The 22,804-nt window shown below is 38.8% G+C and overlaps 1 protein-coding gene across 2 annotated transcripts; it reads left to right on the top strand.

The window, feature by feature from the left end:
• The first annotated feature begins 105 nt into the window (after positions 1-105).
• On the top strand, positions 106-22,799 carry DCLRE1A (DNA cross-link repair 1A). 2 transcript variants are annotated; one of them, XM_044240568.1, is made up of 10 exons: positions 106-156; positions 731-1,852; positions 4,291-5,985; positions 8,115-8,248; positions 9,318-9,436; positions 13,156-13,296; positions 14,795-14,940; positions 15,735-15,889; positions 20,825-20,966; positions 22,206-22,799. In XM_044240568.1, the coding sequence occupies exons 2-10, from the start codon at positions 1,387-1,389 to the stop codon at positions 22,364-22,366; spliced, it is 3,159 nt and encodes a 1,052-aa protein (XP_044096503.1). In that variant the 5' UTR covers positions 106-156; positions 731-1,386; the 3' UTR covers positions 22,367-22,799. The 2 variants fall into 2 exon arrangements, with proteins under 2 accessions (XP_044096503.1, XP_044096504.1); XM_044240569.1 differs by lacking the exon at positions 106-156 and adding an exon at positions 212-389.
• The last annotated feature ends 5 nt before the right edge of the window (positions 22,800-22,804 follow it).

Raw genomic sequence — 22,804 nt, 5'->3', positions numbered from 1 at the left:
AAATTAGCAGGTTTTAGAACAAAAATAAGATAAAATAATAAAAATCAGTAGGATCTAAAAGGACACAAACTTTTCCAAAATCCCGCCCTTAGACCAGGGTCAGCCGATTCGACACGGCACTGGCAAGAGGGAGTTGTTCCCGCCAAGACACCAGAGGTAAAGCGGGTATGGATATCCTCATGGGATGGGGTTTTTGTTTTAGTTTAGTTTTTTTTTTTTTAAGTTGAGAGTGACTGGCAATGGCTTTGACTTATACACAAAAACAGTATCTTGTCGCCCCGCAGTGCTGAAAGTGCGAGCACGAACAGATTGTCAGCGGAGCTGGGGGAGGGGGGTGCCGAGAGGAGCGGACGCAGCTGGAGCTACTCCCGAGGGTGTACGGGTGGCAGGTGGGCTGGGGCGAGGATCCGGGTGGGCTGGCCCTCCGACTTCAGAAGCGGAGGGCTCTTTAGAGCTTTTATGGAACCGGCTGTGCTTTCAGCTTACTCATTCCCTGCCTTAGAAGGGGTGAGGCCTTTCTCACTGCAAGTTGGCCTTGCAGCCTCCTGAGCTCAAGGAGAAGGCAGAGCAGGTGGGAGACATCAGGCGGGTGACCCTTGGTTTTGAGGCTCGTGGAGAGAGGGCTGACTACATCTAGGGTAGACCACTTCTGCAGCTGGAGTTAGGAGTGTGGGTGCCCTCAATGCAGGCACAACTTCACATATTTGAATTTTGTTTGTTCATTGTGCAGTGTGTGCTCATTGCTGCTGAAGAAGACACGGGACTGACCCAGGAAGCTGAAGTGGTCAGATACCCAAGAGACAAGAAGGGCAATTACTAACCCTCCTCCCCCGAATCACACACCTCTTTGATTATGGTGTGATTATGGTTGTACTAGCAAGCTGAGATAGCCATTTAATGTTTGGAAACCCTGCTACGCAGATTGCCCAGAGACTGTGGTTTTATTGGTGAATAATTTGGACAATCGTCCAGTTGAAAGGGAACTGAGAGGAGCTTTATAACAATTTTACAAAGCTCATTCTAAGGTTAAACTCTTGGACCTATATTTCCTATGAGTGCTTAATTTTCAAAGTATTACTGATTTTTATATTTATGAATCAAGTCCTTGGAAAGGCTAACACACTGGAATGAAATAGTGGTCGCAATGGGAAAATTCTCAGTTGCTACCCCTGGGGTAGGTTCTCTTAATTTTATAGTAGTATAAATGGAATAGCTGGTGTTCTCAGGTATAAGGTTGGTAGTTTGCCAATATATTCATTACCAAAGCTTTAGATTCCCATCAAGTTAGTGGGGGTTTTGTTATTTTTTTTTCCCTCAGCAAAATAGTTCCATTAAAAATTTTTATAACAAGAAATAGATTCTTATTTACTTAAAAATCATTTTGCCATGTTAGAAGATGCTTTTTTGGAAGAAGACATCTGGGAATACAAATCTAAAAGAAAACCAAAACCAGTACATACAAATAATTGTGCTGAGAATATTCCAAAATCTGTTGAAAAAGCAACAGATGGAAAATACCAGTCAAAACGCAACAGAAATAAAAAAAGAACTGCAGAACTTAAAGAGAAGACAAAGGACCCCGGAGTGTGCTTCGGAGAAACAAATAGTCAGAATTCCGTAGCTTCTAGTCAGAATTCTAGCTGTGGAGATGGTATACACCAGTCCCAAGACAAGGAGACAACTCCAGGAAAGCACAGTAGGACTCGCAAAAACAAACAAGTATCTCCAAAGATACGTCCAGTTTATGACGGATACTGCCCAAACTGCCAGATGCCTTTTTCCTCATTGCTAGGTCAAACACCTCGATGGCATGTTTTTGAGTGTTTGGATTCTCCACCAGTCTCTGAAACAGGTAAGGCGACAAAAAAAGGGAGTAGTCTTTAAATAGTCTAAAAAACCTGCATTCGGCTGATGAATCAGTCCAATGGAACAAGCAAGGCAAGCAGTAAAGTGAAAGGGAGATAAGGCACTGAAGTGTAAATGACTTAGAAGGAAACAAGGAAACCCTTCTTCAGGTTAAAGAGATCATCGTCAGTGGTTTAATTGTAAAGAATGTTGCAAACTTGAAAGCAATTGAAATGCATTGTATTATTTCGTAGAAGTCCCTAAACATCTCAGTGATTTTTCATAAATGTTAATTGAGCACACACTATGCTGCCTTCATTCTGTTTACTTACTTGACTCTCACAATGACTGCAGAAGGTGGGTGGTATTGACGTTTTACAGATGAGCATTCTTCAAAGTTAAACTCCCCATTTGCTACCTTTTGTGAAACAGAAATTTAGAGAATTATGCATATAGTCGAGTCTTCTAAATGTTGAATTTATCATGCTATTTTACAGGAAGGAGATCTGGGAAGGAGTCTTAGATTTTTGAGATTTGAATTAAAAATGTGCCAGGGACACCTGGGTGGCTCAGTGGGTTAAGCCGCTGCCTTTGGCTCAGGTCATGATCTCGGGGTCCTCAGATCGAGTCCCACGTCGGGCTCTCTGCTCGACAGGGAGCCTGCTTCCTCCTCTCTCTCTCTCTCTGCCTGCCTCTATGCCTACTTGTGATCTCTCTCTGTCAAATAAATAAATAAAATCTTTAAAAAAAAAAAAAAAACAAACAACAATCCTCCTGCTTAAAAAAAAAAAAAATGTGCCAAATGATAACTGAAGTAACGTTGTGCTTTTATTATCTTTTGAGATATATAATGTCATGTTTAACATGTAGGTAGTCCTACTTGGGAGTATATGGAGAATGCGTTGTTAGGATGATTTGTATATTTCAAAGTGATATATACCATTTATGGACTTTTACATCTCAAAGAGTTAGAATTCAGCAAAATAAATATATTACTCAGTACGGCTTTCATGTTATTTATGATTCAGAGGACATCTTATTATTAACCTCTAGTTATTTTAAAGTACTGCATAAAGACACAAAAGAACTTAAAAAAAATTTGGTATTAGCTTTTTTTAAAAAAAAAGATTTTATTTATTTATTTGACAGAGAGAGAGATCACAAGTAGGCAGAGAGTGTCAGGCAGAGAGAGAGGGGGAATCAGGCTCTCTGCTCAGCAGGGATGCTGAGGCTGATACGGGGCTTGATCCCAGGACCCTGAGATCAGGACTTGAGCCCAAGGCAGCTGCTTAATCCACTGAGCCACGCAGGCATCCCTGGTATTAGTTTTTTTGTTTTTTTAATAAAGTTGAAGTCTCGTCAAATGCTGCTAATTTGCCTTTAAGTGGCTTGAAAATCAGAAATGGAAGTTGGAGTCTCACGGTGAGCTTCTCAGGGTGAAATGTCTTTGATGAAGCCACCTCAAAGAGATTTTTCTTTTGGTTTTTCGCTGACTAAACTCCTTTGAATAGAATCTCTGATGGACTCTTGAACTGAATTCTGTGCCACAACAAATACTTTTATGAGGTGGTTTTAAGTTAAGCAGCGAGGTCTTCTAATTTAATGTAACGTCTTTTTAGGAGTGAGAGTGGGTCATTTTTTGGATAAACCTGGAAATTGGGGCACCTGGCTGGCTCAGTCCAAAGGGCATGCAAACCTTGATCTCGGGGTCATGAGTTCAAGCCCCACACTGGGTGTAGAGATTGCTTAAATTAATAAAACTTAAAACAACCTGGAAATTAACATACAAGGGGTTACGCCATGATGGTTTACAGACTGTTTCTCTATTATAATGTTATGACGGGGAATACTTCCCTGATTATTATTAAAGCTCATCAAATTAAATTTCAGATCTTAGAATCTAAACTATTCAGTGTATGAAAAGCTATAACTAATTAAGGTTGTTATTACTCTTATTGTATGCGGTATAAATATTAAATAACGGACCCTAGTTGGGTACTCTAAATTGTCACAAATCCGTATTACTTGATAAGATAAAAACTGGGGTTGAACTTTAGTTCAACTAGTGAACTAGTCTTTTTCACTCTTTATTACCGGAACAATAATGAACTAGTGAGCACCTATAAACACCCTGTGTAAATATGGAGGGTAATTGAAGGGGCTCACGTTTGTGAGAGTTACTAAGGGAGGAAAAGGTGTTAGTCTTAACAAAATTTTTTTGGGAAAACAGTCATCTGAAAAGAAATTTAGAAAAGTATTTGATTTAGAGATAATAACTAGCATGTTGCAAAACCATGCTGGATTATTAGTATTTTATGTTGGATCTTTTGGCTGTATAAAGATAGGCATGGTGCTAAGGCCTCAAAGTAGGACTGAAGACTTCCCACTTAGGTTTTAAAGCTGTCGCTGCTTTGATCCTGCATTACCTTTTTTTAAAATTTTCAGAGTGTCCTGATGGTCTTCTGTGCACCTCAACAATTCCTTCTCATTTTAAGAGATACAGTCACCTCCTGCTGGCTCAGAGCAGGGCAAGCAGTAGTTCCTTCAGCAGCCCACTACCTGGGTCAGAGGATTGCTTCAGTGAGACTAATTCAGGCCTTCTCTGTGGCCTTGAGGAAAGATGGTCTCTGCATCAGAAGCCAACGGAAAGCTTAAGAAATGTTGCAGCTCACCCCTCGTTAGTGGCACCGTGTCTAAGGAAATCTCAGTCTCCATCTGAAACCAGTAAAAAGATTTCTTCTTCTTCGACAGCTATCCAAACGTCCCAACAAATCCCACAATTTCCAGAAAGTGTTAATAAGGACAAACTGGTAGGAGTCGGTTTGGCTCTTGCTGAAGAACGAGACAGCCAAAGCAACTCAGAATACATATACTCCCCACTGCCAGAAAATGACTTTAGTAGCTGTGAAATCTCTTATTCTCCACTTCAAAGTGATGAGGAAACTTACAGTATGGATGAAAAGCTGGGTGATTTGCAGCAGGAGATACTCTTTACGGGGAGCTCTAAAGATGGCAGCGTGGAAGAAGATGACAGCTGCTCCACTTTGTTTCGAAAACTCCATGGGTCCTTCCTGAAGGACCAGCAGGAGAGCGGCCCCTACTTGGACAGCTTCTTAACTCAGGATAAATACCACGAAGTATTGTATAAATCCAGCACTCTACCTGATTCATCTCAGCTTTTTTTCCAAAATAGGGATGTTTTTCCATGCGATGACCCTGTGCACACCGATAATGATTTTGCGCTGTTTCCATCTGCGTTAGCACAAGGGCTTACTTCTAGTTATCAGGCCGCTAATGCAAAACTTGGTAAGCCAGAATGTCAGCCATCTCAGTCAAATAAACAGAAACTGGTAGTTGAAGAATCAGCTGTTTGCAATCAGGTTTCTCTTCCGTTGCTTAATAGTGAGATGCCCAAAGCTCTCAGGCAGGGAGAAGGGGATCTTTCTTTCCATCCAACCCAAAGTAAAATTAGAAAATCAAGTAAGAACGTCAAAGCAAAGAACAATGCTAATTCAGCATGTGTCTGCAGAAAGGTATTAGGTGGTCAACCAGACAGTAAAGTTACAGTTCCCAATACAGAGAATTCTTCCAGTTCACTTAATACTCCCGAGTCTCAGAAAATGTTGCCATCTGGTCCCAACTGTCCTGCAACGCCGCCTTCTTCCAAAGTAATGAAACAAATGGATATAGGTGTTTATTTTGGACTACCACCCAAAAGAAAAGAAGAGAAATTGCAGGAGGGAGGTGCAGTGGAAGGGATGAACTTAAATCCAGTTGTAAGTCCTAATGAAAAGAGGTCCCCCCGGCAGCGCAAGAGGAAAGCAGAAAAATCTTTAAGTGATTTAGAATTTGATGCAAAGAATTTAAGTGAGAGTCAGGCCTCTGTAGAACTTCCTAGTGAGAGGTCACGGCGTCAAAGAAAGAGACCTAAAAAGTCAGATTCACTACAGGAAGGAGAACATCAGAAGAGGTCACATCACCTTAACAGGGCAGAATCCAGAAGAGTCAATTTAAGGAAAGACAAAGTCTTCGTAAAATCACCTTACGGCAGGCTGCAGAGAGGGAACTTGAAAATCCCAGAGTCACCTAATGCAGGACAATTAAGAACAAGGACATGTCCATTCTATAAGAAAATACCTGGTAAGTTGAAATACCAATACTTGACGTATCTACAAAGAATTGGCTTTCAAAAATTGTGTGTTTATTGCCTATGTTGTGTGTGTTTGTACTGAACAATTTTTTGTATGTATTTCCTTTGTTTTTTATACATCATTGACTTATAACATAGATTTTTTTGCCTATTTAAATGTTTTTGTCCCATTCAATTCAGCAAAATTCTATTAAACATATTTTGTGTACAAGATACTATACTAGTAGGTAGATTTCACAGATTTGACCCAGAGAAGTAAAGGTCAGCTTAATATGGAAGGAGGAGAGGCTCTCTGTAAGTAATTATAATAAAAACATATATAAATTATAATTAAATTTAATTAAAGTGAAGTAACAGTCTCTAAGCACTTAAGAGAAATACAAAGTGCTAAATAGCCTCAAAGAAGAAAAATTAACAGATTGTATAGGTCATAATAAATGCTGAACATTTTTTTTATTATGTTCTGTTAGCCACTGTATAGTCCATAATTAGTTTTTGATGTAGTGTTCAGTGATTCATTGATTAAGTGTAACACCCAGTGTTACACTTATCACTCATCACAGCACGTGCCTTCAATACCCATCACCCTGTTACCTCCTCCCCTCTGAAACCCCCCAATTGTTTCTCAGGGTCCATAGTCTCTCATGGTTCATCTCCCTCTCTGGTTTCTCCCCCTTCAAATTTCCCTCCCTACCCCTATGGTCCTCCATGCTATGGCTCGGGTTCTGCGTATGAGTGAAACCATATGATAATTGTCTTTCTTTGCTTGACTTACTTCACTTAACATAATCCCCTCCAGTCCCATCCATATCGATGTAAATGGTGGCTCTTCATCCTTTCTGATGGCTGAGTAATATTCCATTGTGTATATGGACCACATCTCCTTTATCTGTTCAGCTGCCAAAGGGCTCCTCAGCTCCTTCCAGTTTGGATGCCAGATATTTTTAATCCCTATCATAATAACTTAGTTTCTCATCCTTTTTTTATTTTGTAAGTTCGATGCCTTCATAGATGAGTTAGACAAATATGTTCTAAAATGAATTTTATGAAACCAGTAATTCTTATCCTGAAAAGGATATAAAATCTGCCAAAATATACCTGGTTTCAGAAAGATCGTTTAAAGTACTTTGGTAGTCGCAGTCCATAATTTGCTCAAAAGGTTTGTGTAGGGATTATCATATTTGTACATCACAGTACCAGTTTTGTTTTTTAGTACTTACGGCAATGAATTTTCTGTATTTTAAGTGAGCCTGAGACTAGAAGGCCATATGTAGGGATAAGCCTCAGTGGGTTGTGAAGGTGGGTTATTGACTTACCTATCACAATTCACACGCTTGGTTATTTCTTCCATGAACACTTTTCAGAAGAACTCAGCCATTTTTTTTTTCTTTATTGCTCCTCTAGGTAGCCTCTCTTTGGCATTTATTTTCTTCTTTCCCTTCCACCTCCCCTACCTCCTGTTCTCCACAATTAAATTCAAATGCTACGGACATACTGTCCATGTGTTACTGTACTGTGACCCAATGGAGGGCCACGACCACTGTCATATGTATGATTATTTGGGCCTGTGATCATTTCTGCGCCAGTATCAATTGCCACCATAGAATAATACAAGAAGAACGTTAGCATTTCCTTTCACTGTTTTGCGGAAGTAAAGGATTTTAGGTCAGTAAAAAAAAAAAATAACTCATTTGTAGCTTAATTAATTTTTTTGGTACAGTTATTCACTTAAAAAATAAAAGCCTGGGCGCCTCCATTGGTTAAGCATCAGACTCTTGGTCTCAGCTCAGGTCTTAATCTCAGGGTCATGAGTTCAAGCCCTCTGTTGGGCTCTACGCTGGGCATGGAGCCTACTTAACAAAACAAACAAACAAACAAAACTTAAAAAAAAAATTTTTTTTTTAAAGCCAATCCTGGGATGTTTAGTAGAAACTTAAAAGACTAATTTTCATCTCTAGTATGCCTTTTTGCTGAATTTATGTTGCTTAAATTTTTAAGTTATGACGCTAATTTGGAATCAAGATGTAAAGACATTAGGGGGTTCACTGTTTACACTCAGACTGGCCCTTTCTCACTGTGTCGGCTCTTGCTCAAGCAGCCATGTGCTCTTCTGTTGCAGGGACTGGCTGTACTGTGGACGCCTTCCAGTATGGACTGGTTGAGGGGTGCACAGCCTATTTTCTTACACATTTTCATTCTGATCACTATGCTGGATTGTCTAAAAACTTCACATTTCCAATTTATTGTAGTGAGGTAAGTGTTGGCCTTCCTAATTCTAAATTTATGACATGTAGTGAATTTCTAAGCGATTTGGTTAAAAAAGAATAGTATTTGAAGATCTATCATTCTACTAGAAAAGATGTGAGAAAACAGATTTCCACATTAAGATTCTAAGATGAGTTATTGTCAGTAGTTAAAAAAGACTTTTTAAAAAATGCTTTAGTATATGGCAATAGTAAACAACCTTACAGTGTAACTAAAACACCTAAGTTCCATTCAGTAAACATTTATTGATGCCCAAAAAGACATTCAGGGGGAAATACCCAAGTTCAAGGAGCTCACAGCCTTCGGGGGACACATTCACAGATACACTGCAATGGAATCGGTATTGTGACCAAAAATGGAAGGAAACACCAGCCAAGTAGAAGAAAGTGCTTGATTCTGGCCCAGGCCAAGGTTAGAGAAAGTTTCACAGTAGAAGAGATACCTTGAGTTAATTATTAAAAGGTGACTATTTTAATGCCACTACTAAGGGCTTCTACTAGAATTTAGTTTAATCCTCAAGCATTCTTGAATTATTTTATTGAAATAAAATGAATTTCTTTTTATTAATGAAGCAACCAAGGCTGGGAGAGATTAAGTGATGTGCCCTAAGTCCAGAGCCAATAATGGCAGAGTCAGAATTCGCAGGTCTGTCTGATTCCAGAACCAGGCAGAGGAAATAGGAGAGGACATCCCAAGTAGAGAGCAGAGTTTGCATTCAGGCACAGACATCTGAGAAATCTACCCATTGCAGGCTCTTCAGATAATTGCGAACGGCTAACCGTGAGATAGGGAACAACAGAAGATAAAGCCCCAGAAATGAACAGGGGCCAGATCATAAAGGGTTTGTATGTCATTTGGGGATGAGGGACTTTTCACAGGTGAGGGAGAGTCCGTGAACTGTGTGTAAGCAGAGTTGTGACATAATCATGGTAGGAAATTCTTCCTGGCATTCTGGAGGGTTTCCATGAATGTAAGTAAGTGGGAGAACAGAGAGACTAAGATGCTTGGTTCTAAACTAGATCTGAAGTAAAAGCAATAAGCACATTCTGTTTTGCAGATAACTGGAAATTTGTTGAAGAGCAAACTTCATATACAAAAACAATACATCCATCCATTGCCGATGGACACGGAATGTATAGTAAATGGTATAAAAGTTATTTTGCTTGATGCCAATCAGTAAGTATTAAAGTTACTTTCTGACTAGCCTAGTTTTAAAAACTATTTAAAATAAAATAAAAACATATTAGTTTGTATTAAAGAACATTCTTGTATTGGAACTAATATGGTTGATATTTTAAAAACTTTGAGTAAAACATGTTTCTCCTTCTGAAAAAAATAATGTATGCAATTACAGAATCAGAGATTAATTGTACTGAGAAATCCTTTAAATGTTACCTAATTCATTTTTAATGCATTTTAAATTACTGTCCTTGACATATGAGACCATCTTATTTTATTTTTTTTTCTTTTTTTTTTATTTATTTGACAGACAGACCTCAAGTAGGCAGAGAGGCAGGCAGAGAGAGAGGAGGAGGAGGCAGGCTCCCTGCTGAGCCGAGAGCCCGATGTGAGGCTCGATCCCAGGACCCTGGGATCATGACCTGAGCCGAAGGCAGAGGCTTTAACCACTGAGCCACCCAGGCACCACCCATCTTATTTTTTAAAAAAATATTTTATTGTGATGCTGCTGTTTTGAAGAGCTAACCTTTTGCCAGTTTCTTTATTTTTTAAATTTTTTTGCCATCTTCTTTAATATCGCTTTTATAGGTCAACAGCTTGCACTCCATTTAGATACCAAAGGATTTTTTTCCCCCCTTTTAAGAAATCCTTCAGGCTTTTAATACTAAAGACTTGGAGGATTTTTTCCCTTGGAAGTAGTTTCCTTTTTTCCCCCTCATTTTTTCTTTTTGTGTAAAGCACTGTTGGTATCCTGTTACCAAAATGCAACTGTCAACTGCACTTCTGCCTTGTTTTCATAGGATTTTAGCCATCACAGATGCTTTAAGAATTAAAATTAAGACTAGGTCTCCAAAAATCCAGACCCATGCTCTGTCTTCAGGTTGCTTTTAACTTTTTGTCTGCTAACTTTGCTGTTGTTTCTTTTTTCTTTTCTTTTCTTTTTTTTTTTTTAAAGAGGAAGTGGAGGGGGCAGCGGGAGAGGCAGAGAGAGAATCCCAAGCAAACTCCCCGCTGAGTGCAGAGCCTGATGCAGGGATCCACACAGGGCTCAATCTCACCACCTGCAGATCATGACCTGACCCTAAACCAAGACTCAGACGCTCAACCAACTGAGCTACCCGGGAACCCCTGCTGGTGCTTCTTTTTTAATCGATGATTTTAACAGCCCAAGTTCTGATATTTTTAGTTAACTTTATTAGGTACAATTTACATAAATGAAACAGACCTATTTAAAGTGTTAGCTGAATTTTGACTAAAATGCACACCCATGTAATACCCACTATAGAAAAATATAGGAAATTGCCCCCACCCCAGAAGGTTTCCTTGTGTTCCTTCCCAGTCAGTCCCCAAACCCAACGCTAGCTCAGGGGACCATCGATCTATATTCTATCACTATGTCTTAAATTTGTCTTTCCTAGGGATTCAGTGAAATGAAATCCTATAGTATCTACTCTTTAGCCTCCAGCATCTGTCACTCATCATGTTTTTGACATTCATCCATGCCGATGTGTGTATCAGTAGTTTGTTTCTTTTTATTGCTGAGTAGTATCTACTGTAAGGGCACACGAAGATGTCTTTATTCACCTCTTGATGGACAGCTGATTTTTGTGTATTGACCTCGTATCCTGAGACCTTGCTAAACTTGCACATTAGTCATAGTAGGTTTTTTATAGGTTTCTGAAAATTTTCTGCACATACTATCATGTCATCTGTAAATATAGACAGTTTTGTTTTACTTCTTACTTTCTGTTCAGAGTGACAAGTCCAGCTTGTCTATGATCCTGGATCAGACCTCCAGTAAAGTGTTGAATGGGAGCGCTGAGAGCAGATACTACCTTGTTCCTGACCCTACAAGGAAAGCTTACAGTTTTTCTCCCTTTAACTTGATGTCAGCAATACAGTTTTCATAGATACCTTTTATCAGGTTGAGGAAGATTCCCTCCATTCCTAGTCTACGGAGAGTTTCTAATCATGAATGGGTGTTGACTTTTGTCAAATGCTTCTTTAGCATCTACTGAGGTGATCACATAATTTTTCTCCTCTATAATGTTAACAGGGTAAATGATAACAAGGGACTTTTTTGAATTTTAAACCAGTCTTGTTTCGTTGGGTTAAACTCCACTTAGCCTTTAAAATATATATATATTTTGGGGGCACCTGGATGGCTCAGTTGGTTAAGCAACTGCCCTCGGCTCAGGTCATGATCCTGGAGTCCTGGGATCGAGTCCCCGCATCGGGCTTCCTGCTCGGCAGGGAGTCTGCTTCTCCCGCTGCCCTCTCTCCTCTCATGCTCTCTCTCTCTCTCAAATAAATAAATAAAATCATTTTAAAAATTAAAAAGAAATAAATTAAAAATATATATTTTTAAAATATATATATATTGCTTTAAAATAAATATATTGCTGGATTTGATATGCTAAATATTTTGTTAAAGACTTCTTTATCTGTTTTCATAATGGATATTGGTCTGTAGTTTTTTTTAATAATACTTTTGTCTGGTTTTGATATTAGGATAATACTGGCCTCACAAACTATTCCCTCCTACTCCATTCTGAAAGTTGTTGTATAGTATTGGGGCTATTTCTTCCCTAGGTGTTTGATAGAATTCCCCAGTAAAGTGATTGCGGTCTGAAGTTTTGGGGAGGGAGGTAAGAGGAAGTTTTTAGTTACAAAAGTAATTATTTCCTTTCAAAGTGAAGTTTCAGATTGAAAGTTCTATGTGTTTTAACAGTAATTTCCAAGACCCAGTGTGTCCCCAAGAACACGCCGAGGCTCAGTGGTTCTCTAGAAGGACCCACCGGGGGCGCCTGGGTGGCTCAGTGGGTTAAGCCGCTGCCTTCGGCTCAGGTCATGATCTCAGGATCCTGGGATCGAGCCCCGCATCGGGCTCTCTGCTCGGCGGGGAGCCTGCTTCCTCCTCTCTCTCTCTGCCTGCCTCTCTGCCTACTTGTGATCTCTCTCTGTCAAATAAATAAATAAAATCTTTAAAAAAAAAAAGAAGGACCCACCGGATTCAGAAGGGCTGTTGTACTTACAGTTTTAGCGACAGGATACAGAATAAAATCAGCAAAGGAAAAAGGCAAATGGGGGCAAAGTGTAGGAGAAAGCAGGCACAAGTTTCCAGATATCCTGTGACCGACAGAGTAGCAAGATGCGCTGGTTTTCCCAGCAGCGGCACTCACCACATGTGCCACGCGTGGCCAAGCGGGGAGGCTCATCTGAGGCTTGAGTCCAGCCAGGGCTTTCACTTAAGGTCAGTCATGGACACATGCAATGCCTGTGTGACTTGCCTTAGCTCCTCAGACGCCAGTCCCCTAGAGCAAAATAGACAGTTGATGCCAACGATGTTATCTATGGTGACTGTCTAGTTAAACTAGGGACACACAGGCTCCTGCCTCACTCAGGCGTACAAAGCGCTCTTATCAGGCAGAATATTCCAAGAGTTCAACTCCTCTCTCAAGGGCCAGCCAAGGACTAGTCCTCAAGGCAGACTTAGGTGGGGAAGTGTGGAGTTGGAACAAACAAGCCGAATTAGCCCTTTCCCACACACCACTTTTTTTTTTCCTTACTATTGCGATGTAGACTTCGTAAAATGCTGCATTTCCTGTGTAGTACCGTGCTGTGTCATGTGTATTACCTTGCTGAGCGTGAGAAGCCCTCTTCCTTCAGCTGCCTCGTGTGTGTTAAGACTATTCCGTTGAAATGTTTGTGTTCAGCTGTCCAGGTGCTGTCATGATCCTGTTTCATCTTCCTAATGGTAACGTCCTCTTACACACGGGCGACTTCCGAGCAGATCCCACCATGGAACGTTCTCGTCTTGCAGGCCAGAAAATCCACACGCTTTACTTAGATACAACGTAAGAGAAGCTTTCTTTGTGTTTTCCCACTGACAATATTTGCCCTGCTTTTTATGAACAAAGTGTATGGTTGCTTAGGTAATCAAAACAATGGCTTATTGTAAAAAAAAAAAAAAAAAGATGACTTATTGTCAATTACCATTTTAAGATCATTTATCAGAGAACTGCTTTTGAAAAAATACATACTGGCTTGAGAACAAATTTGGGATGACATGTCTTAACTAACTACAACTCAGTTTTTTCTTTTCTGTGATTTCCTTTGGTTTATGTGAGAATCCTGTTACTGAAACAAGGAAGAAAAATTGGGGGGCAAACTTTAGGAAAACACCTTTTTAGGTTATCTTTTCAAAGTTCCTATGTAACTATTAAGTATAATTGTAAAGAAGAAACAGAGGCCAAAATGTGATTCTGTTTCTGAATATTCAAAATTATTTTGTTCCTTCTCCAAAAGGTAATTTGTAAGTGACAGCTTTGAATTTCTAAATGTTATAAACTTAATGGTACTAGCCATTTTTTATTACATTTTAAAATACCTCATCAATTTGTTAGAAATGAATTATGTTGACTATTTTAACCTGTTTTGAGAAGTGAATTTGGATGGCATACTTTAGTAAAAAAGATGGTCTTCCCACATTCAGTTTTCTAACGCTGTAGCTAATTTTTCCATTCTTTTATATGTACTCTAAATAAATTAAGAAAATAATAAGTAACTCCTCCCCTTTTTTGCCTCGTGTTCTCTACATAGAATTCTGAATTTCTTTGTGAGTTTTTCACAGAGAGAAGACAAATGTTTTCTCTTCTTATGGCTGACTAGCAAAAACAATATATTTTTTTTATGTTTGTACTTTATGACTTCTTTTTTTAGTGAAAAAATGCTTAATTTTCATCCCAAATAGAGATAGCTATCTAGTAGTCTTAGGGTTAATTTTTCATTGGGTGTTACTGTATTGAGGTAGACTGGATTTGTTGTATTGTTGTAATACTACATATATTTCTCTATCTCCTCAGAAGAGCAGATAACCATGTGAATATTAACTCTTTGATTTAAAACTGCTTCATTAAATTCACATTTCATTTTATTATTTTAAGAATTTTTTAAACTAAATCAGAATTCTTTAGTTCAAAGACGAACCTTGTCACTTGTATTTTCTTCAATAGTGATTAGAGTTAAAATAAAAAGATGCCGAGGTATACAATTCACAGCTAAACTAGCCAGCTAGAAACGTCCTTGAGGCAAAAGAGGCAATTTCCTTATATGAGGGCAATAAAAGAAACACACTGTAAAAGCCATATTGGAAATGTAGAATTCCATCATAAATTATCCATAGCTCGTAACAAATATTTTAACCACGGGCAGTGGAATGACCGCGGCGGGGTTAATGTATTACAGTACCGTTACAAGTAAGTTTGCTAGAGCTTGGTTTCTAAAATAGCATCTGCCTTAAAGCTGTGGCTTTTCTGTTGCTCATTTAATAAGTACCATATTTCCATCTTACAGATACTGCAGCCCAGAATACTCCTTTCCATCCCAGCAAGAGGTTATCCAATTTGCCATCAACACTGCCTTTGAGGCAGTAACTCTAAACCCACGTGTTCTCATCGTCTGTGGCACTTACTCTATTGGAAAAGAGAAAGTCTTCCTAGGTGGGTGGTGGTTGTCTCTAATTTACATTAATATATTATAAAGATCAGATTCTCTTTTGCATAAAAGCCCTTTCAGTCTGGGTACTTACACTCGATCCTTATTTCCTGAAATGGTGCAGTATTACCATTGAAGAAAAATTTGATAGAGTTGGATTCATTTAAACTTTGAAAGGCTTACCTTAACGGAAACCCTTGTTAAGTGTGTTTATGATAGCCTTTACATCTGCAGAATGTTTACAGAGCAAATATCCACGCTACACTAGTATTTCAGGGAACTTTGAAAAATGACAAGTGCAAAGTCACATTGCTGCCTCCTTTGGGGATAACCATCAATTAATTATTTTAGAGAACAGTTTTAGTTTTTGTACATGAATGATTTTGGATATGTAATTGTAGCTTGTCTAGATGGTGTTATACCATTTCACAAAATACTTTCTGTGTCTCCCTAACTATGGTCACGTCATGTCAAACATTAAGATATGAAATGATAAAGCCTGGATTTTAACTCCTTCAACTTTGCTGCTTTTCCTCTACCCCTTTCTGTATATCTTTTGCAGTTTTTAAATACTAGATCTTTAAAAAGAAATTCTTTGCATTTCTCATAATTTACTTCCTACAGTTAACCAACAAAAGTATTTAGCCTTTTTGAAATATAGCAAAAGCATGGATGTTTCGAATTTTTGTTGTTGGTGGTGGTGGTAAATTCTTACTTTAAATTTTGATTAAGTTGTAACTTAGTTATCTTTTTCATAAGCTGCAGTTTTACCATTTTTAACCTTTTCCTTTGCCTGTAGCCATTGCTGATGTTTTAGGTTCAAAAGTGGGCATGTCCCAAGAAAAATATAAAACCTTGCAGTGCCTCAACATACCAGAACTTAATTCCTTCATCACTACAGACATGTGTAGTTCACTGGTTCACCTCCTCCCAATGATGCAGATTAACTTTAAGGTAAGCATCCACGAGACACGCATTTTTAGGATGGACTAGAAAAGGTAATACAATGATTATAATCTGGAATGCCATCATAGCTGCATTTAATGCAGAGGAATTCAATTATAGTGGAGTCATAGTAAACCTTGTGCTAGAAGATCTTTTAAGTGGAAATAAAATGTTTTTATTTGTTGTGTGTGTGCAGCTGTGTGGAGTAATTCATGGGCTTATAGGAACTAGAGAATTATTATAAAAGAAACAAAAATAGAAAAGTATGCAACTATCTGCTCATCCAAATCTTCTTTGTTTAGGGTTGTGTTCCATTTCTTTCCATTGAGTGTGGAAATGAACAGAGAACTTTTCTTCAGGTCTTTTCTGTGTTAATATTAATCCCTGATAACACTGATATATGTTGGAATATGACTTGTTGAGGATTAAGTGAACCAGTGGAAGTGTATCCTAAGAGCAAGTTCTGGTATCGGCTTTGAGGTGTGGATTAAGATACAGAGAGGTTGGGACACACACTGGCTGGCTTAGTCGGTAGAGCGTGTGACTCTTGATATTGGGGTCGTGGGTTCAAGCTCCACGCTGGGCACAGAGCCTACTTAAAAACAAATAAATAAGAAAAAGATATCTGTTAGGACCTCACTGTGATTTGGGGGACTTCTCTGTCAGATTTATTCATATACTAAGATTCTTTCCATTTACTAACATTTTGATACCTAGCAGTGGAATACATCAGACCTGCGTATTAGAAACAAATCAGAACATAATGTACACCAAAGAATGTATTTTCACTTTTGCTATAATTTCATGAACTAACTTTTATAGAACTTTTTGAAATAGCCTAGGATGTCCATTACTGTATCTGCCTTATAAATAATAACATTTAAAATGTATTGATAAAATGAATATTTTAGCTCTATCCCTGGAATTACAAGGAAATTGTAACTGATAGAAATCCTTTCTGCATGAGATTAAGGTGAAATTTTTATGGCCTATCATGAGTATATCCTTCATAAAAATTTCAGGGATAAACAAGGCAGTGTTTTGTCCCTTTAAAGCCATGTTTGGAAACATATTTTAAATTTGGGAGGCTGCTAATTTGTATGGCAGTTAATGAAGTGTTAATTATAAAATGAACATTGATATCTTGAGGAGATAGCATTATTTTTAATGATTTTATCTTACAGTTTTATTTCCTACTAACTTAGTTTGTTCCATTTGAACAAATGATCCATTTAGGAAGATAACAGTGGTGGAAGAGTCAGAGTTTTATAGAAACGAAGGGACTAGAACTTTTCATGAAAGAGTTTTTAAGGTTCCAGTGCTGCAGGGAGATCATATAAGGAAAGAATGGCAATTTGGCGATTAGAACATCTTTGGTGACCTGCACAAAAAATGTTTTAGTGAAGTGATATTGGGAGGAACCAGATGGCAGAAGGCTAAGGAGTCAATGAGAAGGTGTAAATAGCCTAAAAACATGAAAAAAGAAAACCAACATTACTGGAGCGCCTGGGTGGCTCAGTCAGTTAAGCGTCTGCCCTCAGCTCAGGTCATGATCCCAGGGTCCTGGGGTCGAGTCCCACATCAGGCTCCCTGCTCAGCTGGGAGTCTGCTTCTCCCTCTCCATCTGCCCTTCTTACCATCTTGTGCTCTTTCTCAAATAAAGAAATAAAAAACCTTTAAAAAAAAAAAAAAAGAAAAGAAAAGAAAAAAAGCTGATGGTCACATGAGACTGTATTTTTGTTAGTACTTAAAGGCAATGTTTTGCCACCAAAAATAGTTTTGTTGCATCAGAGCCAATGCCATTTTGTGAAAATGTCAATGGATATGATTTTCAGTGTTTGTAAGGCAGGCTTGAAAGCCCTAGAAACCGCATAAAACCATTCATGCTACCGAGTTTGACATCCCAAATCCACTTGTGTGATACGGATTGACTACCACCTCTGATTTAAACCCAGCCAACCGAATGTGGTAAAACATTATAGTAATAAACAATAATGTAATAGATGATCATTTACCTGTGAGAAACAATTCTAGGGACATATACCAAAATCATTTTTCTCACAAATAGGTTACCAATAAACAGACAAGTCGTGGATCAGAGACTTTATGTTGACTAGATCATTCTTTTTTTTTTTTTTTAAGATTTTATTTATTTGAAAGAAAGGGAGCATGGCGGGAATGGGGGGCACAGAAGGATAGGGACAGTCAGACTGCCCGCTGAGCGAGGTTGCTGCACCGCTGATCCCAGGACCCTGGGATCATGACCTGAGCCGAAGGCAGACACTTAATCAGCTGAGCCACCCAGGCAACCCTTGACTAGTTCATTCTTAATAAAATTAATAAAAATGGCAGTAGTTCCCAGATTGTGGTTTATGATTTAGTCAGTGGCTGCTGGCAGTCTTTTCTGTGTGTTTGGGTTGGATGAGAATCTCTTTCTGTTTGTGGCATAGGTTAATGATGTTTTTGTGGTGACTCTAATTTGTTTTATGAAAAGCATAAATTCTCACTTAATTCTACTGAATGATTTTGTGGAGCAAATAGGAATGGATGTGTTTGATGACCTGTATTGAAAAGTGGACTCTCACTTTATGATATTAAATGTGTAATTGCTCTAAACCTCAGTTTTATATTATTTCGTTTTCCCTTTAGTTAGATCCTAGGCTAAGCGAGACAAAACTCTGAAAATTTGTAGAGCCAGATTATAATGAAAGCTTATTTATTGATCCAGAACTTAAACTTTTTTGTGGGGAGGCAGTAGTTGGTAAGAAATACGACTGTTTAAATGGTAGGTATTGGGCTCCTGGGGGGCCCACTTGGTTAAGCAGCTGTCTTTGGCTCAGTTCATGATCTCAGGGTCCTGGGATCGAGCCCCATGTCAGGATGCCTGCTCAGTGGGGAACCTGCTTTACCCTCTCACTCTCACTGCTTGTGACCTGCCTGCCACTCCCCCTGCTTGTGCTCTGTCTCTCACTCTCTCGCTCTCTGTGTCAAATAAATAAATAAAATCTTTAAAAATAAATGGTAGGTATTTAAATTAGTAAGAGATCATTGATTGATACAGAGGAGGAATCAGAAGATTATTTAATTCACCAATGAGATATAAATATCTGATAAACACAATCAAATGTTTAGCCTCTAACTACTAATCAAACATAAAACTAGCAAAACAAGGATATGTTTGTCTCCTACCAAATTGGCATACTTTTAAAAAAAGTAATATTCCGGGGCACCTGGGTGGCTCAGTGGGTTAAGCCTCTGCCTTCAGCTCAGGTCATGATCTCAGGGTCCTGGGATTGAGCCCCACATTGTGCTCTCTGCTCGGAGGGGAGTCTGCTCCCCCCCCCACCTGCCTCTCTGCCTACTTGTGATCTCTGTCAAATAGATAAAACCTTAAAAAAAAAAAAAGTAATATTCCTATGCTGTGACTTAGAGAAATTAGCACTGTCGTCCACTTGGGTAGAATTAGAAGTTAGGGGTAAATCCTTTAACTCAACAATCCCATTTCTAGGAATTTCTACTCAAAATGAGTCCTTTGTGAAAAGGTCAATCTGCAAGGCTTCTAGTTGCTAATGGTATAATAGATGATGAGAATTAGAAAAAGTTAAGAAAGGAAACATAGTTTCCATTACAAAAAAAAAAAAAAAAAAAAAAAGACCAAAGAAGTGGGTTTTTTTAACCATCTCCCTTCTAGGCTCTAAGCTTCCAGAAGGTTGAAGGGCTATGTCTGGTATCCACCACTCTGACACCCACAACATGGCCTGATCCTGAAACAGACATATATTAGATGAGGAGTGAGTAGGCAGATACATGGGTTTGTCTTTGTTTTCTTCAGAACTTTCTACCAGCATCTCCTACAACACTTTAATAATTCAGAATATGGGTGATGAAGGAAGAAAAAGCAGAGTATGGATGATGAAGGCAGGAAAAGCAAACCTGGGGAAATCCAAAATGCTGCCATGCGCAGTTTAGATTTTTTTATTATTTTAAATAATGCTAAAACTTTATTATTAATTGACACTAAGCCCTCAACACTGTGGGTTTTGCCTGAAGACCAAAAGTATCAGACTTTTGTATCTCTGGTGCCATCACTTTTTATTTGGATTTTTCTTATCTTTCAAAGATTGAACCTTGGTCATTGATTTTCAGATTTCATCAAATATCATCACTTTTGGTAACTTTAGTTTGGAAAGTGGTACTCAGGGTTTATTAGGAAAGCATAGTACTCCGAATTGTAGCGGCAGGAAAAGTTCTGCAAGTAGTCTATCGAGTTCATGTTTAGAGAGTGAAGTGGAGTAAGACCCTGAGGAGAGTGCTAGTGCGCTCTTGGACACGCGCGTGCGCGTTGGACGTATGCCGTTCGTGCGCTCTTGGACACGCGCGTGCGCGATGGACGTATGCCGTTCGTGCGCTCTTGGACACGCGCGTGCGCGTTGGACGTATGCCGTTCCTACAGTTCTTCCCTCTTTCTCTCCGCGGCTCAGACCTCCGTTTTGCATACGCATATGGATATGTTTGGGCTGTCGTTTACCATGTTAATATTGGTACCTCGAACACCCTAACAGTGTATCAGTATCCTAATAGTAGTAGGATTTGGAGAGTTCCTTCTTTCTATTTTCTTTTCTTTCTCTTTCTATCGTTCGTTCTTTCTTTCTTTCTTTCCTTTTTTGGTATCTATCTGAATTGTAATCTTTCAATTCATAATTCTTATGTTGCCTTACTTTACTTTTTTTCAGGCTGCGCTTAAGCTTGTTTAACTTTAGATAAAGGGAAAAAATTTTTTTTAATGATTCTGGTTTTTTTCTGGAAGTAGGGCTCTAGGTTATTGCAAATTAATGTTTACCAAGTGCACACTCCCTAAGACTATACCCATGTGATCATTCTGTTTTATTCCCCATAACCCACCTTCACTGACTGTTAAATAAATATTCTGTTTCTATTTAACAGGCTTTACAGAGTCATTTGAAGAAGTGTGGTGGAAAATATGATCAGATTTTGGCTTTTCGACCTACAGGATGGACACATTCTAACAAGTTAACGAGGATAGCAGACATTATTCCCCAGACCAAAGGAAACATTTCAATATATGGTATAATTATTAATTTTTTTCACTTTTAATGTTTGTTATGACATTTTTAAAAAGGAACTGTAAAAATTAGATCTCAGAAAAACGGACACCAGTGGATCTTTAAAAATCGAGTTTCAAATTGCTCTGCACTCTCTAAAGCTGTCCCTTTAGTACATCATACACTGATAGACAGGAACATGGCAGGAGGAAAAAGTCAAGGACTAATAAGACATGGTTCGTTTGCGTGCTTGATGCTGTGTCGAGGAACGCATAGAAGAGGGGCGGTTGGTGCCTCTGGGCCTGGAAGCTCAGCAGCCACCTACTGTCCAACTGTCAGCAGGAAGACTGGATTAGATGCCATGACGGCAATAGGTACAGGCTTGACTCCTTTTTCTCATTTCCCAGTGGAGGTTTACCTTTGTCCTCAGAAATCGCTTATTGTAGTCATGGCTGATGGAAACGTTTTTGATATGTCCCTAGACTAGTGACTTAATTTCATCCCCTAAAGATCCCAGTTAAAGCAGGACCCCTCCTCCCTTTTTCTGTGCCACTTCATCTTTAGGAAAGATAAAGGGATTTTTTAAGATTTTATTTATTTATTTATTTTGCTTATTTTTTTTCTGTGTACAAAGCTCAGGGACTAGATTCTGCTTACTTGCTCTGGAAACCAAGAGTCGCTTGCTTGTCACTCTTCACATCTTTCTCCTAATTTTTCCAGGATATTCCTGAAATCCATAGCTGAGTGAAGTGCTGCAGAGAAGTCTGATTTAAAAAGAAAGCCTGATTAAAAATAAGAGTCTATAGAAATACAGACGAAGTGTCTACATAGAAAAGTGATAGGATTATTTAATGTTCAAAGTTTCTGTATCATTTTAATGTTTTAATCTTTATTCTCCATAAAAGTCATTAACAAACTTTTTTTTTTTAAAGATTTTATTTATTTATTTGACAGAGAGAAATCACAAGTAGATGGAGAGGCGGGCAGAGAGAGAGAGAGGGAAGCAGGCTCCCCGCTGAGCAGAGAGGCCGATGCGGGACTCGATCCCAGGACCCTGAGATCATGACCCGAGCCGAAGGCAGCGGCTTAACCCACTGAGCCACTCAGGGGCCCCATTAACAAACTTTTTTATCAGAAATAAAGTACCAAGGAGTTTTTGACAATACTCTGGATTGCTTTCCTTTTTTATTTTGCTTTGGGCTTGTGTATTTTTTTTTTTAAGTAATTGTATTTTTTTGTCTGCAATATCTTTTGTGTTACAGGAATCCCTTACAGTGAACACAGCAGCTACCTAGAAATGAAACGCTTTGTTCAGTGGCTGAAGCCCCAGAAAATCATACCGACCGTGAATGTTGGCACCTTGAAATCTAGGAGAACAATGGAGAAATACTTTAAAGAGTGGAAATTGGAAGCTGGATATTGATGTAACCTGAAAGGACTCAGATCTAGTTAAGTAACTTAGGTAGAGCTTGTTACTAGTTAAACATTTAGTGATCTGAAATATGCTGTGTGTGGAAAACCTTGTGAAGGCTGCTCGGATAGCTTGTTTTCTCATTTATGTGTAGTATATGTGCCGCCGAAGCGAGCTCTCTCATTTATGTTTAAATAGCGTGTTGCTGGTGCCAGGCATCTCTCAGCATCATCAGTGATGATGGAGACTGGTCTCCCAGGCCCTGGATTCTTGCTCCTTCATCGGGAGCAGGTATCCTCTGCATCTAGCCTCAGGAGAGGCAGCAAAGGCAGCCTTAGGGACCAAAGGACTCATGGTCATAGATAAAGGACACTGAAAGCTTTATATATAAGTAATTATGTATCTTTAAAATTATTTAATATGGAGCATATTTTTATGAAATAACTTTTA

Source organism: Neovison vison, chromosome 2 (genome assembly GCF_020171115.1).
Source record: "Neovison vison isolate M4711 chromosome 2, ASM_NN_V1, whole genome shotgun sequence".
Classification (NCBI taxonomy): domain Eukaryota; kingdom Metazoa; phylum Chordata; class Mammalia; order Carnivora; family Mustelidae; genus Neogale; species Neogale vison.
This window is presented reverse-complemented; position numbering and strand designations above follow the sequence as displayed.